Source organism: Syngnathus typhle, unplaced genomic scaffold (assembly GCF_033458585.1).
Source record: "Syngnathus typhle isolate RoL2023-S1 ecotype Sweden unplaced genomic scaffold, RoL_Styp_1.0 HiC_scaffold_164, whole genome shotgun sequence".
Classification (NCBI taxonomy): Eukaryota; Metazoa; Chordata; class Actinopteri; order Syngnathiformes; family Syngnathidae; genus Syngnathus; species Syngnathus typhle.
The window spans coordinates 69,680-87,317 of NW_026872070.1; the positions used below are offsets into that span (position 1 = coordinate 69,680).

Sequence of the window (17,638 nt, forward strand, 5' to 3'; positions counted from 1 at the left end):
TACTGCGGAAACATGCGTAGGCCCGTGCCATCCGTTGCCTTCTATCTAACCGACGGGGTCGGCGGACCCTAAGGGGAAGGTGTAACGAGACAAACTCAAAAGACCTAACCCCTAACCCCCCCCCCCCCCCCCCCTAACCCTAACCCTAACCCTAACCCTAACCCTAACCCTAACCCTAACCCTAACCCTAACCCTAACCCTTATTAAATAAGGATTTTGCTAGGAAATGTTACAGTATTTTACTGTTCAATTAACAGTATCTAATATAAAATACTACGTTATTCTGTACAAATTCCCTGGAAATATCATATAAATAAAGGTTTTCCATTAAATATGACTGTGTTTCACCGTATACTTAAAGTGAAAAGAATATTTTGGTGTCCAAAATTTTACCGTAATAAATACGGTAGAGCTTTTTCTGCTATTACGGTAAAAGGATTATGTACTGTTGATTTTACAGGTAATTTTTGTATTTTATTTCATATTTTACCATATAAATAAATATTTTTTCCATCAAAAGAAACCTAGTTTTGATTTGTAATTGACATAAAAATACTATATAATATAAAAGATTTTGCCTAAAAGTATTTTAGTGTTTTACTGTACAATTAACAGTATTAAATATAAAATACTACTTAATTCTGTATAAATTCCCTTGAAATATCATATAAATAAAGGTTTTCCTTTATATATATATATATACCGTTTTTCCCATGTATAATGCGCCCCCATGTATAATACGCACCCTAAAAATGGCTGGAAAAAAGCCTGTACCCATGTATAATACGCACCCAAATTTTGACTCTGTAAACGTAAAATTATTTCAGAAAAAAGATCATCTTTGGGAACAACCGGATGTTATTCTGCCGGTCAGTATCACTGCGCATGCGCTAGTAAACTCGATAGCAAAGAAATGTTTCAGATTTGTGTAGGGTACATTGTGACAGCAAACAAGCAGATGATCTAGCAAGCGTCTGATACGAGAGCATTGTGTTCGTATGGAGCGTGTTTGAAGTGAACAGCAGAGAACAAAGCGCATCCGTAATGGCGGCCTCCGTATCATATCCGGATTTAAAAAAATAATAATAAAAAATGTTTGTACCCATGTATAATGCGCACCCCAGAAAAAACTGCCAGCTGTGGTTTCCAGAATTTTACTGTGATAAATACAGTGGAAATTTTTCAGTATTTAGATTTTATTAATGTTGATTTAACTTTTAATGATTAACATTATCCCACATTTTTTCCATCAAAAGAAAGACATTCACCCGAGAGCCAAGAGCAGTCACCCCGTCGCCCTCCTCTCTCTGCCGCTGGAAGGGCGGTGTGCGGTACATCTCGCGGGGCCCTTGTCCGCGGCGCATCGTGTATTGTTGGTTGCTGCTTTGTGTTGCGGGGTGGTGTCCTATGCCGTATGGAAGGCGGGCCGGTGGAGGGGATCGGGTACGGCGGCTGTACTCCAAAAGAAATCTGAAAATGGACAAGAAAATAATATAAACCAGGATTTGCAGGTATTCTCATTAGATCAGATTATTACAGTTATCTCATTCCTCTCGTTCCTCCTTCTTGGGGCCACGATTCGATTCAAAATCGATTTTTGATTCAAAAAGATTTTTTATTAAAACGATTCGATTTTATTCTTAAAGATTTCTTATTGGGTTTCTGATCATGATCTACTCTCATCTGCTTTGGTATACAGAATGACAAGTGCAGACATAAAAGTGTCTTTTTCACATTTATTAAGTTAAATTCTTAGGGAAGTGCCTTTATCAACGACATTGTGTGGTCCTCAATTAGGTAGCTAGCTATAAAATACGTTTGAACAAAAATAAAGGACTTCTGCATAATACAAAGCCTGGTGTGCCTGTTTTTTAAACAATTTTTTTTTAATTTAAAAAATCAATTAAAAAATCGTTAAACAAAGATCTTATGTGCATCGATTTTTCCCCCACCCTTACTGAATACATATAATACATTTATTAATAATACATAATAAATTAGTTATTGCCCATTACTCACAGGACTTTTGTTGCATGTGCAGGGTCATGGTGAATGTAGTAGTCGTTGGCTCTCTTCAGTCCATACTTTGCATGCCCCTCTCTCATCTATGAGTGTTGTCAGTCTCTCTCTCTCTCACTCTCATTCTAGGGAATACAGTAAGTTTAAACATAATTATATTATATTTTACCAAGAGCATATCAAGCATTTTATAGTGAGTTCTAGAGGTGAGATCTATTTTATAATCAAACGAAACATCCTATTGAAGAAATGCCCCACCACTGTCAGTCTACAGCAGCAGTGTGTAAGGAAAAACTTACCATAAACGTTGTGACTGAATGCAGAAACAGGTCCACGTTGAAGGAGGACCATGTTGACAATAATATCACCACTCAATTTCAGGACCTTTGGAGGTGTTTGGCTTGGCCTATTGGAAGGAGATCAATAGTTTGAGGTTTGAGACTGATGTATATCTGATCTAATGTATATATTCCAAATAAGTTGCCAACTTACCAGCTCAGTTCCTTAACATTCCACTCCACCCCTCCATACAGTTGAATAACTGAACATTTTAGGTGGTTTTTTTAGGGAGGGATAACAGGTCAAAAAGTATTCCATACAGAAATGGTATATATAATGTAATAATTAGGAACCCGAAGATTATCTTACTCATAAATATGTAATAAACATTGTCCAGTCACCAATTCAAGTTTAAAGTATATAAAACGTTAGAACATTGCGATATGATTAGATATGAAGGACATGACAAATGTAACCATTTTTGACCAGTTGAAAAGGGATAAAAAATTATTCACTTTAACATGCCTAATTAGACACCAAGACTTTGGGAAACACCAGATAAATATTGGGATTTGGTTTAAAAAACAACTGGATAAATCTATACAAATTTTTGTTTTTGGCGACTGGATGGGGAGCACTTCTCTCATGTGAATTGCTTAGAAATTCCCTTATTGTTAACCACCCATCCTCTAAATGCTCAAGGTCTCTTGTTTGTGGTTGTATGTCATTCCCCCACCTTCCTGTCAGTCTTAGGCTGTCTCTCTCAAATGAAGGTTAAAAGCCCAAAAAATATCTTGATAGAAAATGGCCATAGCTGTTTTTATAGCATCAACATTTAGCTAAACTTTATTTACCCCTTTCCTGGCAACCATACCCACTTCTGTATAACAAAAAGCCTCAACAGCATATGACAAGTTTTTTTTAGGTTTTTTTGTACATATTTATTGACAAAACTCCATACAACAGCTTGAGTATTGACTCAATAGATTGAGTCAGGCTGTATTATGTGTAACTCCGCAAACAGTCAGCAGCTGTGTTACAGTGAACTGTAAATTGCATTTAATAATCCACTGGCAGACAAATAATCAACTATGACTCTCTGAAAGAGTGACTCACATAAACGTGATTTACATGGGACTACAATATTTTCAACACTTATTCTACTCAATAAACCTGAACGACCAATTGGCCACAAAAAACATGTTCTTCTTACATTTTGAAATATAGGAAAGTTATTCCACTTCTGTGAAGTTGTAAACAGCATTGGTTTGAAATTGTACAAACTATAGAATTCACAAAACAATTACCTTAAAGACTGTAAACGAAAAAAAGTGCCATCTAAGACATTTCTGGATTAATTAGCACAAATCCACTGATCGCTCTCAGTGAAGCTAAACACGTACCTTTAGAAACCACCAGACATTTTCCAACAAAAAGTTAACACTGGATTTCAATTTACCTTGTGGTACAATTTTAAAAACAAAATAGGTACAGTGTACCATAACATATTGTATACTTGAACGTCCAGTATACCTGAACATACATTAACCACTCATACCTTAACCACTTGTCCCTAAAGGGTTAATAGGGTGTGTGTGTCTATCTCCACTCATGGTCTGCGAGGTCTGCAATCAGAGTGAGGACTCTAGGATTGACTGAGAGTACTTTCTTTTTTTTATTCCACTCGACCTTGGTGCCTCTCTCAGGATTTATTGAGAAGAAACACCTTCATAAGAAAAAAAAACAAAGAAGTAACAATTAATGGGTGAAATCAAAGAAATTATTGCTCTAGCAGAAATAAACTGTACCTTTGGAGAAACTCTAGTGTTGATCGTAGTTCCACTGGGTAGTGTATGTTGAAGCAATAGAAACTCCCAAACAGCAGGCAAACGGCAGAGGTGAAGGAAGTGATGTGGTCGTTGACAACCTTTTGGTCAATGCTCAACATGAATGTGTCAGCAGAAAAGCAACAGGACCCTGAAAATATTAACAACATAAAAAAACAAAATGAAAAAATAAAAAAAATCAGTTATAAGGACTTAAATGTCAGATATTGACTAAAATACAATGGTGCTTATTACATTAAAACAACAACAACATTTTAATAGCGTACTGAAAACTGAGTTAATTTAAACTATGCTATTGCATTGAATTCTCCTATGAGCTGGTCTTGGTGCCAGGTGAAGTAATAAGATATACAAGTGTGTGTGGATGGATGGATGGATGGATGGATGGATGGATGGATGGATGGATGGATGGATGGATGGATGGATGGATGGATGGATGGATGGATGGATGGATGGATGGATGGATGGATGGATAGATAGATAGATAGATAGATAGATAGATAGATAGATAGATAGATAGATAGATAGATAGATAGATAGATAGATAGATAGATAGATAGATAGATAGATAGATAGATAGATAGATAGATAGATAGAATAGTATAATTTGATGTCAGTATACATATAGATTTAGCTGCAGGGTTTGGTTAGACATTTAATTTTTGTTTACTTACCACACACAATTATGCAGGGTGTTGCTGGCAACTTCTCTATCTGAACCTCTTGGGCCAGGCATGTCTCCTCAACGTATTGGAGCAGGTTCTCCTCCTTCTCACCAAAGTGAGCCAGTAAAAGAAGTACCATCTTTACAAGGTCTTGTGAGCAACCATCCAAATGGCCTAGCTCAGTCTGAAACTTGAGAAGAGCATCCAGGACTTGTTTGCGTTTTTGTGCATCAACATTCTTGAAGAAGTTTAAGAGGCGTCTTCCTTTTTTCTCCACATTGCCAAGGAAAGTATCCATTAGACTCAGACCAGTAAGTTCTTGGAAGTGTGCTACCATACCAGCTTCCTTGAACAAAAAGGGCCACTCTTGGCTGAGTTTCTGAATGCTTGTCCCCTTGTTGATGTCTTTACGCTGTGTGTAATAGGTGGACTGTATTAACTTTTTCACATTGTCTGCATTGAAGTCCATCTCTTCAAACATCTCCTTCATCTTGGTTTTTTTTTCTTGCTGACTCTCCATAGTCTCAGAGAGTGGCAAATATTTCGGCTCCCAGTTTATACAGCCATATGTGTCTTGAACTCTGGCTTTTTGTTCAGCTGGAATTTCTTCAGTATCAGACTCATCTGGTGCAACCTTGCGTTTTCTTATTTTTGGTGTGTTGGGTCGTTTCACATTTTCAACTCGTGCTTGGAGTTGCTTTACCAGTGAATGATATCCAGGTCCAATGACATCACCCTCTATGACATCTTGGAGGGCTTCTGGATACTTGGCCACCATTCTTTTGCCTATCTCTGTAGTGTTGTGTTTGGTTGGATTATTACACATCTTCATGATCTCAGAAACCACTATCCTTACCATCTCTCGCCGCAGCCGCGGACTAGGTCTCACCTTCCTTTCTAAACTCTGCACTAACTCTTCAGGGAGCTTCTGCCATGGTATCTGGAATGTCTCTACCCAGTTTGCCACAAAAGTGGAACAGTTACCTGAGGGGGATGAGGTGATTGAGGAGGAGGATGGTGAGGGAGAGACTGAAGGTGGAGAGGAACAGACGGACAGTGGAGAGGAAAATGCTGCAGTTGTAGTGCTTGAGTCTGTAACAGAAGAACAGGAGAAACATTAAACCTTGAAGGATGTCGTGCTTCTCTGTTGAATATTTTATGTATTGTTAATATGGCTGCAACTAACATTTTTCATTGTCAATTAATCTATTCTTTGTTTGGTCCATAAAATGTTAGAAAATAGTAAACAATGTTGATCACTGTTCAAGGCCTCAAGTGTCTTGTTTGTCCATAATATTAGAAAATGTTGTAAAATATGAGTTTTCATATTAAGTTTTTTTTTACCTTTTTTAAAAATTTGACTCAAAACAATGATTAAAATAATTGTTACTTAATTTAATAATTAACTGATTACTTGTTAACTGTTAAATAACTGGATAATGCGTGCTATGCTGTTATGGCAATGTAGAAATTTTGTCAAATTATGTTAAATTTAAAAAACACTTACTGTTCTGGGCCCAAGCAGCAACAAGTCTTCTGGCTTGGACTGGCTTCAACACTGGCAGCAAGTCTCCTTCTGTAATGTACTGCAGATCATCTATGGTCTCAGCACCAAATCCCTTCAATGTATCTTCCACTGAACTAAGAACTGCTTGAGGAAGGTCTGGAAGCACGGCAGCAATTGCACTACTTATCGTCTGTATCTCTGATTCAGCCATATCTATCAGATACACAAACACAAAGAAGTTGGCCTTTAGTCTACTGACATCAGAGCATCTACTCTGACAATACACTGTGCTTCAGTGGCACTATCTGGTATCCATTTTTGATGTAAGATGATAATGGCCACATGTCAATCAGTTCATTAATGTGTAGGCACTGCAATCTTCCACTGTCATTTTTCACTGAGTACATGTGGTAGTGTGGCAGGAATTCTGCTGAATACACTCTCATCAGCAAATGAAGTGCAGAATCATCTTTAACTACAAGGAGGAGGAGTTCACCAAACTCCATTGAGTCATCATTCCTAGTGACAACGAATTGCCCCTTTTTGTATATTATCCCATTATACTGCACATCTACAGGAATCTTTGTATTAATTTCAGTGAAGCCAAATTGTAAGACTGCATCTTTAACTTGTTCACTGTATAGCTCAGAGTAGAAGGGTACGCCTTCTTTCATAAGCAAGGCTTGAGGACTCACTGACCCAGCTGAAAGATAGGCCTGAAACAGCTGATGTCTTTCTGAAAGAGTGAGACACAGGTTTTTAAAGTTTTTCAAATGCCTTGCACATCTTTTAAAGTAACTATGCTTACTTTCAAAGCGCATAGTCCATAGTCTCATCAGTGGGCCAAATTTTAAAATCAGTCCTGGGTAGTGGCGCAAATAATGATGCTTTGGTCTCAAGTTGGTATCTGGAAACAGTGCCTTCCTGGAATCCAAATATTCCTGAATTAGAGCATCCAGGTAAAGAACCTGTGGCTCAGAAATCTTTTGAGCGCAAATCAAGTCAACTATGTCCTTTAGTTGCAGAGTTAATTGCCACACATCATCTTGTGCGTCTTCCACTCTGTCTCCAATGATTAAAGGTAACAGTCGTAAAAAGTTCCAGTTTTGTACAGCATGACCAGAAAGTCGCAGTGTTTTAGGACTGACCTCACATGGCTTGGAGGAAGCATCTACAGCTCCATATTTGAACTGATTAATGCGTCTGTTCAAAATAGTGTATGTGAACCATCTCTTTTTTTTAACAAAGTACCTCAGGTAAAGTGCTAAATCATAAGATAGGACACCCTCAAAGATGTCGTGACCAAGACAGGGGGGCAAACCAGGCAGACAAACATCAAAGTGTTTTAAGGTATTAAATTCTGACCTGAACTTTATTCCATGAACATCCGCCACGCCTTCAGCTTGTAACTGATCCACTGCTGACTTGTAGCTTTCAGGGGTTCTTTCTGGTCCGCAAGAAATTGGGTCATCCCCCTGAAATTGAATTCGAGAAATGAGGCAGTATCTGCAGAAATATTGTGAAGAACTGAAATTTTCAGTAAAGCCACCAATGCAATGCGAGCCCAAGTTGTCTCCAGCAATGCAGTAGAGAGTCCCTTTAACAACATTTTCATCTGCCATTGCAATCCCATTCTCCTCCAGTAGTTTCAAGTCAGCCAGTAGCTCTGAAAAAACCTTGCCATGGCCAAATTCTTTAAAGTCCTTTTCTCTACACAGCAAAACCAGCTGCATGTGATCAACATTTGATCGAACATGTGGAGGCAAATTTAATAGTGAGAAGTACACAGCCAAAATTTTGTGCTTCTTTTTTGCAGAACCCAAAGGGTTAACGACCTCAAATGCATCCTGGTATAGTATCAGCTTAAGGCAAGATGCATTTTTCTGAAAAAAGGTATTTGATTTAAACACCTTACCATCATGGCAGTCACAGAGAACATCTGGTTTTGAAACAGAATTATCGTAAGGAGCTGCTGACATGAGCCCTGATTGTAACATATTCTTCAGTGTGTTTAACACAGGAATGTAGTAAGCAAATCTTTCTGTTCTGTTCTCATCTCTCCCTAGAAACACCTTTTTGGGCTCAACATATTTAAACATTTCTTTGAAACACTGTGCTCTAGAGTATGCTGTCCTCATTGGCCCTGTGTGGCACGCTGAAAACAAGTCAGAGTCCTTCACTGTATCACAGATTTTTACAATCTCTTCATCTGATACTGACAAATCTTTCAGAAGCAAGTTTAATCTGTTCAGTGTATATGTGTGTCCCATCTCATGTATGTTTTGAATCTCTTCAACGATGGTCTGAATAGTAGATGCTGGAATAAGAAGCTGGCCCTGAAGTTTTATGTAAAATAAACACACATTTCTGAGGTACAAGTCACTGAAATTAGACGAGTCCCCAAAAGTGTTTTCAGCAGCCTCTGATACACTGGCAGTTTCGTGCACGGTAGGGATGTTTTGCTCATTTGAAGAAGGACTTTCCGAGTTTGTATCTCTGAATTGGCCACAAATGACATGTGCTGAACAATGTCGGTGTTTTCTGGACATATGAGAAGTAAATGAAGACTTCACAGTAAAAAGTGAGGTTTTGCATCCTCTCACTGGGCAGTTTATGGGGTGTCCCTTTGCTATGTGCTCCTTAAGGTGAGCAAGCAACTCCCTGACTCCGTCACACTGGCGCTCACAAAGTGCAACCGTGCACTTCAATGTAGCTTTAGCCATAGCATGATCCGGAGCAGTCAACGAGACTGCACTATGGTGGCGATAGAAGTGCGATTTTAATGCTGCATATCTAGAAAATACCTGCTTACAGTCAATTTCCACACACTTGAAAATACAACGGGGCTCATTGCGATGCAGTTTACAATGCAAAACATATGCTTTAAGAGACTGAACAGATTCTCCACAAACACAACAAGAATACATCTTACACGTCAAACAGGGAAATATCAACCATAAAACCTAACCTAAAAACCATATAAAACATCAACCTTACCGTAGTAAGATGCTGAAAATGAGCAAAATCCAAAATGAGAGTAGAGAAAGTTTCGACGTTGTGGTGCTGCTGCCGTAACCGTTCGTTGCTTCGTCCACTGGTAGCGGAGCCAAGTGCAAGGCGCTGATTGGACGCCTCGTCAAGATTCAAACAATCAGTTTGAATTCTGGCGCCCTTTCTTTCTTTTTAAAAATAAACAAAAACTCTGTAGGCCTATTTTATTTTGCTAAGTCCTTTTCACCTTTGGTGGTTATTGAACAGGTTTACTGCAAAATAATAAAAAAAAGGGAAAAAAAGAAAATCAAGTGCAAGTTTTTTCGATCTTTTTTTTTTAAACGACTTTTCACAATAATGGACCATCTATAAATGCAAACTTCAAGCCTACAACCTGTTTATTTCATATCGAATATCATATATATATATATATAAACAGATTAATTGGTGATTATGAAAATTATTCAAGATATTTGTAACTCTAAATACATTTAAAAGTGTAAAGGCTCAAATTATTCTAACTTTCTGTCTCTCTCTCTCAATTTGTTTTTCTCAGCAAATTTTAAAGATGCTGCAAATAACTGCACAAGACAGTTGTGGCTACATACACGCACAAGCATGTGCTGTCGCCCTCTCCGTGTCCACACTGCCACACTGGTAGGATAGAGTCTGCCGGAGCTTTGACACGACAGATCGTAGAACTTTCCGTGTGGTACCTGTGTTCTAATGTTAGCTAATATAGTAGCTCAAAGAGGCTTGAATAGTCAATTTTGGATAGGAACCCTCCTAACTAATTGAAATTACCGCAATTCCTTGCAGCAGCAACAAAATAATTACGCACCGTTCGGTCATTCACAACCAGACATAAGAAAGAAAATAATGTATTTAAACAGTCTGATGTAGACTGCAGCAGAGAGAGTACGCGATTATCAACATATAGCCTACGTGTTGATGTGATGTAAAAACTTTTATCATGAAGTGCGTTCTGTTGTTGACTGCCAAGCTAGAGTAAAAACTGTTTTTCTGACATCCAGCGTCCTGCAGATCATCATGAAGTTAGCGTTGAAGATTATTAATATATTTTTGCCAAAAACAGTAGAAGAAATGGACGGAGCCATCACGTAGAAATCAATGGAGGCAATTGAAGCCAATTTGAACCACTTCCCGTTAGTCAACTAACCCTTCTGCACAGGTTCAGGTGCATTGTTGCCAACTCCTCAGTTAGGAAAGTCGCTATTGGCTGCCCTGAAAGTCGCCAGATGACGTCACCTAATTTGTAGTTCGTAGTTTGTGCGGATGCGCTAATTCGTTTGTAGTTTTGAGGCTTTACCCACAAACTATGACGTCATTTTCAAATTGCAAACAGCCGGCCGCCGCTGTTTAAAATAAAGAGGTAAAGGACAGCTGTGCTTGCAGGCAACACTGTCTGCGGCTGCACCAGCGGCTCATGAAGTGAGGAAACACCAAAATGAACTCCCTGAAAAGTCGCTAGGTTTGTTGCTTGTCGCTTCTTGGAAAAAAGTCGCTAGAGGGGTCAGAAAAGTCGGCAAGTTGGCAACACTGCTCAGGGGACATAGATGTGATGAAGGAACGTAGTCTGACCGAGCATGTGACCGAGTCTGAGCCAATGGTTTGACCGAGTCTGACTCACGTAAGTCCTGTGCGTATGCTCATTACATAAATTAAGTCACGTTAGCATTGATTTCAGAAAAACGTTTATTAGTCAGCCGAAATGAATGGAATTCAATGGAAGGCTAGGTGGAGCTGGTCCAGTAGTTGGCCTCAGATCCCCCCATGCTGGCTTGAACCTCCGAAAGTTCGCATGCCCCCTTGATTTTAGCCATGACTTACTTACGCGGTCACATGGGTTTTATCCAAACGAACTAGGCTGGCCGGCCGATCCGGATTGTCGCCACAGGGGTCCGAAGACTCTTTGCGGTCAGACGAGGTTTTATCAACCGGGCCCAAGCCCAGAATCTAGGTGACGCAAGTGAAAAGCGCTCAAGTACAGTTTAGCTGGTGGCGCTAATGCTAATATCAGTGACCACTATGTACTTACGTTCCTGGTCATGTTTAGTTTGCTAACTTTACCCGCCCACAGCATGGATCATGCACTTTCGGTCAACCTGTTGATTCTTTCAGCAACAATTGATTTCTTTGCAATTAACGGAGAGTCAAGGTTTACAGGAGAGTAGGTCATGCCAGAAAGAGACGTGTGCGGTACTGTGTTTTATTATAAACACTTTGTAGTTTTACCACAGATCAAGTCTATAACATTCACTGTCGCATCATGACGTAGTCTAGTGCATGCAGTCGGATTCTCTGAACGCTGTGGTCGTCTTCTCCCCACTTCCTATGATTCCCCTTTAACATCTTTCCTTGACCTTGTGATGTTTTCCATCAAAATGGAGGAAGAGGTTAGGAAAGACTAAAAAGCATTGTTTGACTAATCTACCACATCCTATCATCTGGTGGCATGTCTCGAGCATCTGAATCTTATGCAGGCTTAAAGGTACGGCGGAGGCTGATTTACTTCCGGGTGGATCATCAAGACGATTGGTCCTCAATTGTCAATCATTCTGGAGAATTTTACTAATACTGTCGTACGTGCTCTTTCCAGTTTTCGCTTTCTGTGCATGCATACTTTCAAAAAGTATCTTTGAAGTGTCTGAGAAGAAGAGAAAGGCCTCAGAAAGGCGTTGTTTACTTGTGTGTCTATCGTGTAATATGTCTTGTCACCGTGGGATAGGGAAAACGTAATTTCGATGTCTTTGTGTGTCTCGGCATGTGAAGATGTTGACAATAAAGCAGACTCTGACTTTGAAAAAGAGAGAAACAAGACCAGAGTTGCGCATGCCCATTTTTTATAAAAGTGCACCGTAAAAAATGGCTGTGAAATCTACAGTTAATTACTATATATATATATATATATATATATATATATATATATATATATATATATATATATATATATATATATATTATATGATATATATATGATATATATATATATATATCATATGATATATATATATCATAATGAAATCAATAATTATCATATAAATATCATATAAAAATGATGACTTTAATAATCATTATGTCATAATGACTTACCATGGCATTATTTTTATTCCATTTTTTCCGTTTTCTTTTTCACTGGCGGGTATGGGGTGACATGGGCTGACATGAATTCATCCAATGAGGATCGAGTGTGTTCAACGGTCCTGCTTTGAATGGCCAATCACGTCAAAGTGAACGGGACAAATCGCAATCACAGCGCTTGCATCTCTGGCTCCGACAACAACTTTTCTCATAAGACCTTGTCTTGTATTGTGTGTTTTTTTGTTGTCTTTCTATGTGTTTGCGTCGTCTGTGTTCATTTGTTTCACTTTGGCTGCGAAAACGGCACCGAGAGAGCGCTGTTTTTCGATCGCGAGAGAGAGGGCAGACAGAGCTAGCTACTGGTAACGTTAACTGTTAGCTAGCTTGTGATAGCAGTAACTTTAACTGACCAGATTCTCTTTTTTTTAAACTTACTGAAGCCACAAAATGGTATATGACACATGTAGTACTTGCTGCGACAGTACGATGGTCGTTACTGTGTCGTTATTTTATATTTTTATGCTGCGCAAGAGAAGAGTATTTTCCCGCCTTTCTGTTTTTCAACACCTTCTCCGCCTCCGTATGCGTTTTCCTTCCGGAGGCAGCACCACCAAGCACACGTCGCGACGTCCAGAAACTCGGTAAGTAGGACTACTATCACTATAAGTAATAAAATCAAATAGTAATACACAAGTAGTAATCAGTTTGCTTGCCATCAGTTACTATATATGCTCCTTTTATCTGTTTTATGTACAGCTTGTAAGATATGTATGCTCCCTGCCCTGTTTTTACAGTCATTCATGTGAACCAGATCATTTATAAAATGGACTGCTGTGAAATATGATTTTTGTTATGTCTGACTTTAAGGAGAGACAATCCTGACTGCAAAAAAATGGATGCTGTCGATCGAGGGGAGGGTCATAATCCCACCTGCTGCTCACGTGGCTGACTTCACCACTGCCTTGGCTGGCCACTCTCTTCGCCTGTTACTATGTTTTCAACCTAGAGTATCAGGGGGAAACCTGCACAACTTTGGAGTTTATTCAGAGGTATTAACCGATAAAATTATATACCTAACTTTATTCCCACTGGCATTTCTATATCTCTCTGATAATTGCAATTGTCTCAACCTCTAACTCATTTCATATGTTTTTGGTTAGGATTAATCCTGACTCCACCAAGTGCAGTGCCAAGGAGCAGATGAGCCGGAAGACTGGGAGAGTGGTGAGGAGGAAGACTTGATACATGAACCCCCATGTGATCTCCTTCATCATGGAGTTCATGAAGGCTTCACTTCATGGAGGCTAACTGACTAGATACAGGTGAGGTTCAGATAACGGTCACAACTAATTTGCATATCAGCTGTTTCAATGCAGAGATTTATTTTCTCTCCGATTTAACTTGCGACATATTCAAATCGATTTTTAATTCCCATGGGCTCACCACCTGTGGGAGGGGCCAAAGGGGTCGGGTGCATTGCAAGCTGGGCGGCGGCCAAAGGCAGGGACCTTGGCGGTCTGATCCCCGGCTGCAGAAGCTGGCTCTTGGGACATGGAATGTCACCTCTCTGGCTGGAAAGGAACCCGAGCTGGTGTGCGAGGCAGAAAAGTTCCGACTAGATATAGTCGGACTTGCCTCCACGCACAGTTTGGGTTCCGGTACAAGCCCTCTCGAGAGGGGCTGGACTCTCTTCCACTCTGGAGTTGCCCACGGTGAGAGGCGTCGAGCAGGTGTGGGTATACTTATTGCCCCCCGGCTGGGCGCCTGCACATTGGGGTTCACCCCGGTGAACGAGAGGGTAGCCTCCCTCCGCCTTCGGGTGGGGGGACGGGTCCTGACTGTTGTTTGTGTCTATGCACCAAACGGCAGTTCAGAGTACCCACCCTTTTTGGAGTCCCTGGAGGAGGTGCTGGAGAGCGCTCCTTCTGGGGACTCCATCGTTCTACTGGGTGACTTCAAAGCTCACGTGGGCAATGACAGTGAGACCTGGAAGGGCGTGATTGGGAGGAACGGCCCCCCCGATCTGAACCCGAGCGGTGTTCTATTATTGGACTTCTGTGCTCGACACGGATTTTCTATAATGAACACCATGTTTAAAACTAAGGGTGTCCATGTGTGCACTTGGCACCAGGACACCCTAGGCCGCAGTTCGATAATCGACTTTGTAGTCGTGTCATCGGATTTGCGGCCGCATGTTTTGGACACTCGGGCGAAGAGAGGGGCGGAGCTGTCAACTGATCACCACCTGGTGGTGGGTTGGCTCCGATGGTGGGGGAAGATGCCGGTCCAACCTGGCAGACCCAAACGTTCTGTGAGGGTCTGCTGGGAACGTCTGGCGGAATCCCCTGTCAGGAAGAGCTTCAATTCCCACCTCCGGCAGAACTTTTCCCACGTCCCGGGGGAGGCGGGGGACATTGAGTCCGAGTGGACCTTGTTCCGCGCCTCCATTGTTGAGGCGGCCGAGCGGAGCTGTGGCCGTAAGGTCATTGGTGCCTGTCGTGGCGGCAATCCCCGAACTCGCTGGTGGACACCGGCGGTAAGGGATGCCGTCAAGCTGAAGAAGGAGTCCTATCGGGCCGTTTTGGCCTGTGGGACTCCCGAGGCAGCTGACAGGTACCGGATGGCCAAGCGGAACGCGGCTTCGGCGGTTGCTGAGGCAAAAACCCGGGCGTGGGAGGAGTTTGGCGAGGCCATGGAAAATGACTTCCGGACGGCTTCGAGGAAATTCTGGTCCACCATCCGGCGTCTCAGGAGGGGGAAGCAGTGCAACGTCAACACTGTTTACAGTGGAGATGGCGTGCTGCTGACCTCGACTCGGGACGTCGTGTGTCGGTGGGGAGAATACTTCGAAGACCTCCTCAATTCCACCGACACGCCTTCCATTGTGGAGGCAGGGCCTGGGGACTCAGAGGCGGACTCTCCAATCTCTGGGGTTGAAGTCACTGAGGTAGTTAAAAAACTCCTCGGTGGCAAGGCCCAGGGGGTGGATGAGATCCGCCCGGATTTCTTAAGGGCTCTGGATGCTGTGGGGCTGTCATGGCTGACACGTCTCTACAGCATCGCGTGAACATCGGGGACAGTGCCTCTGGATTGGCAGACTGGGGTGGTGGTTCCCCTCTTTAAGAAGGGGGACCGGAGGGTGTGTTCCATTTACAGGGGAATTACACTCCTCAGCCTCCCTGGTAAGGTCTATTCAGGGGTGCTGGAGAGGAGGGTCCGTCGGGAGGTCGAACCTCGGATTCAGGAGGAACAGTGTGGCTTTCGTCCTGGCCGTGGAACAGTGGACCAGCTCTTCACCCTCAGCAGGATCCTCGAGGGTGCATGGGAGTTCGCCCAACCAGTCCACATGTGTTTTGTGGACTTGGAGAAGGCGTTCGACCGTGTCCCTAGGGAGGTCCTGTGGGGGGTGCTTCGGGAGTACGGGGTACCGAGCCAACTGATAAGGGCGGTTCGGTCCGTGTATCACCGATGCCAGAGTTTGGTCCGCATTTCCGGCAGTAAGTCGGATTCGTTCCCAGTGAGGGTTGGACTCCGCCAAGGCTGCCCTTTGTCACCGATTCTGTTTATAATTTTTATGGACAGAATTTCTAGGCGCAGCCGAGGCGTTGAGGGTGTCCGGTTTGGGGACCTCAGCATTGCGTATCTGCTTTTTGCAGACGACGTGGTGCTGTTGGCTTCTTCAGGCTGTGAGCTCCATCTCTCACTGGAGCGGTTTGCAGCCGAGTGCGAAGCGGTTGGGATGAGGGTCAGCACCTCCAAATCCGAGTCCATGGTCCTCGATCGGAAAAGGGTGGAATGCCCTCTCCGGATCGGGGATGAGATCCTGCCCCAAGTGGAGGAGTTTAAGTATCTTGGGGTCTTGTTCACGAGTGAGGGGAGGATGGAGCGCGAGATCGACAGGCGGATCGGTGCAGCGTCGGCAGTAATGCGGACTCTGTACCGGTCCGTCGTGGTAAAGAGAGAGCTGAGCCAAAAGGCAAAGCTCTCAATTTACCGGTTGATTTACGCTCCTACCCTCACCTATGGTCATGAGCTATGGGTCGTGACCGAAAGAACGAGATCCCGGATACGAGCGGCCGAAATGAGTTTTCTCCGCAGGATGTCCGGGCTCTCCCTTATAGAGATAGGGTGAGAAGTTCGGTCATCCGGGAGAGACTCGGAGTAGAGTCGCTACTCCTCCACGTTGATAGGAGCCAGATGAGGTGGCTCGGGCATCTCATCAGGATGCCTCCTGGACGCCTCCCTGGGGAGGTGTTCCGGGCATGTCCCACCGGTAGGAGACCCCGGGGACGACCCAGGACGCGCTGGAGAGATTATGTCTCTCAGCTGGCCTGGGAACGCCTTGGGATCCCCCGGGATGAGTTAGAGGAAGTGGCTGGGGAGAGGGAAGTCTGGGAGTCCCTCCTGAAGCTGCTGCCCCCGCGACCCGACCCCGGATAAGCGGAAGAAGATGGATGGATGGATGGATGGATGGATGGATGGATGGATTTTTAATCATCTCATGAGTAATCGTTACATCCCTACTAATAATATAACTCCAACCTTGCTAATTGCATGAGTGTTCCTGCAGCCAGTGACACACTTCCTATCAGGAACAAGTATCTTGACATGACAACGACATCACCATCATAATTCTTAATGTATTTTCTTCTTTAATTTCAGGGCTCCTGTTTTGTCCAAGCCCAAGGAAGTTTTGTCTAAAAGGTTTGGTAATGTGCTTTATGTTCCTGTTCACAAAAAAATAAATAACCCTGTTAACAAATTTCTTGTTGTCTGTAGTTAATTGAAATATTTTAGAATATGGGTCATTCTATTAATGATTAATATTAAATCACTGATTCAGCATTTAAATTGTACAGTGAGAAACTCAATTTACAATGATTACCTGGTACCTACTCTTACTGCATTGCCATATACAATACAGTTCATTTGTTTGTACAGTAAATAAACCAGTTATGTAAAGGCAACTGAAAGCGCGGTATTTCATTGATATTTATTCTGCAGTTAAGCAACTAATACTGTAAATGCAACTAAAATCACAGTTTTTAATTTTTTTAGTATAGTTAAAACATCTAACTAAATAAAACTGAAATCACAGTATTTAAATGTTATTTTGTATACAGTTAAACAACTAATACTGTAAACGCAACTGGAATCACAGTATTTAATTGTTATTTAGCATACAGTTAAAACATCTAATACTATAATTACAACTGAAATCACAGTAT

At 42.0% G+C, this 17,638-nt stretch overlaps 1 protein-coding gene and 1 long non-coding RNA gene across 3 annotated transcripts; one reads left to right on the plus strand and one right to left on the minus strand.

The window, feature by feature from the left end:
• Positions 1–3,138: 3,138 nt before the first annotated feature.
• On the minus strand, positions 3,139–9,716 carry LOC133148819 (uncharacterized). The gene is made up of 6 exons (XM_061271716.1): positions 9,315–9,716; positions 7,683–7,792; positions 6,318–6,530; positions 4,820–5,902; positions 4,107–4,275; positions 3,139–4,024 (listed from the first exon to the last, which is right to left on the minus strand). Exons 3-6 carry the CDS (start codon positions 6,526–6,528, stop codon positions 3,898–3,900), a joined length of 1,590 nt encoding a protein of 529 aa, XP_061127700.1. The 5' UTR covers positions 6,529–6,530; positions 7,683–7,792; positions 9,315–9,716; the 3' UTR covers positions 3,139–3,897.
• Positions 9,717–12,360: 2,644 nt separating this feature from the next.
• LOC133148820 (uncharacterized) lies at positions 12,361–17,173 on the plus strand. 2 transcript variants are annotated; one of them, XR_009712865.1, is made up of 4 exons: positions 12,361–13,051; positions 13,278–13,459; positions 13,571–13,732; positions 17,073–17,173. It is a non-coding gene; the product is annotated as an uncharacterized LOC133148820 (long non-coding RNA). The 2 variants fall into 2 exon arrangements; XR_009712864.1 differs by having other exon boundaries at positions 12,361–13,459.
• The last annotated feature ends 465 nt before the right edge of the window (positions 17,174–17,638 follow it).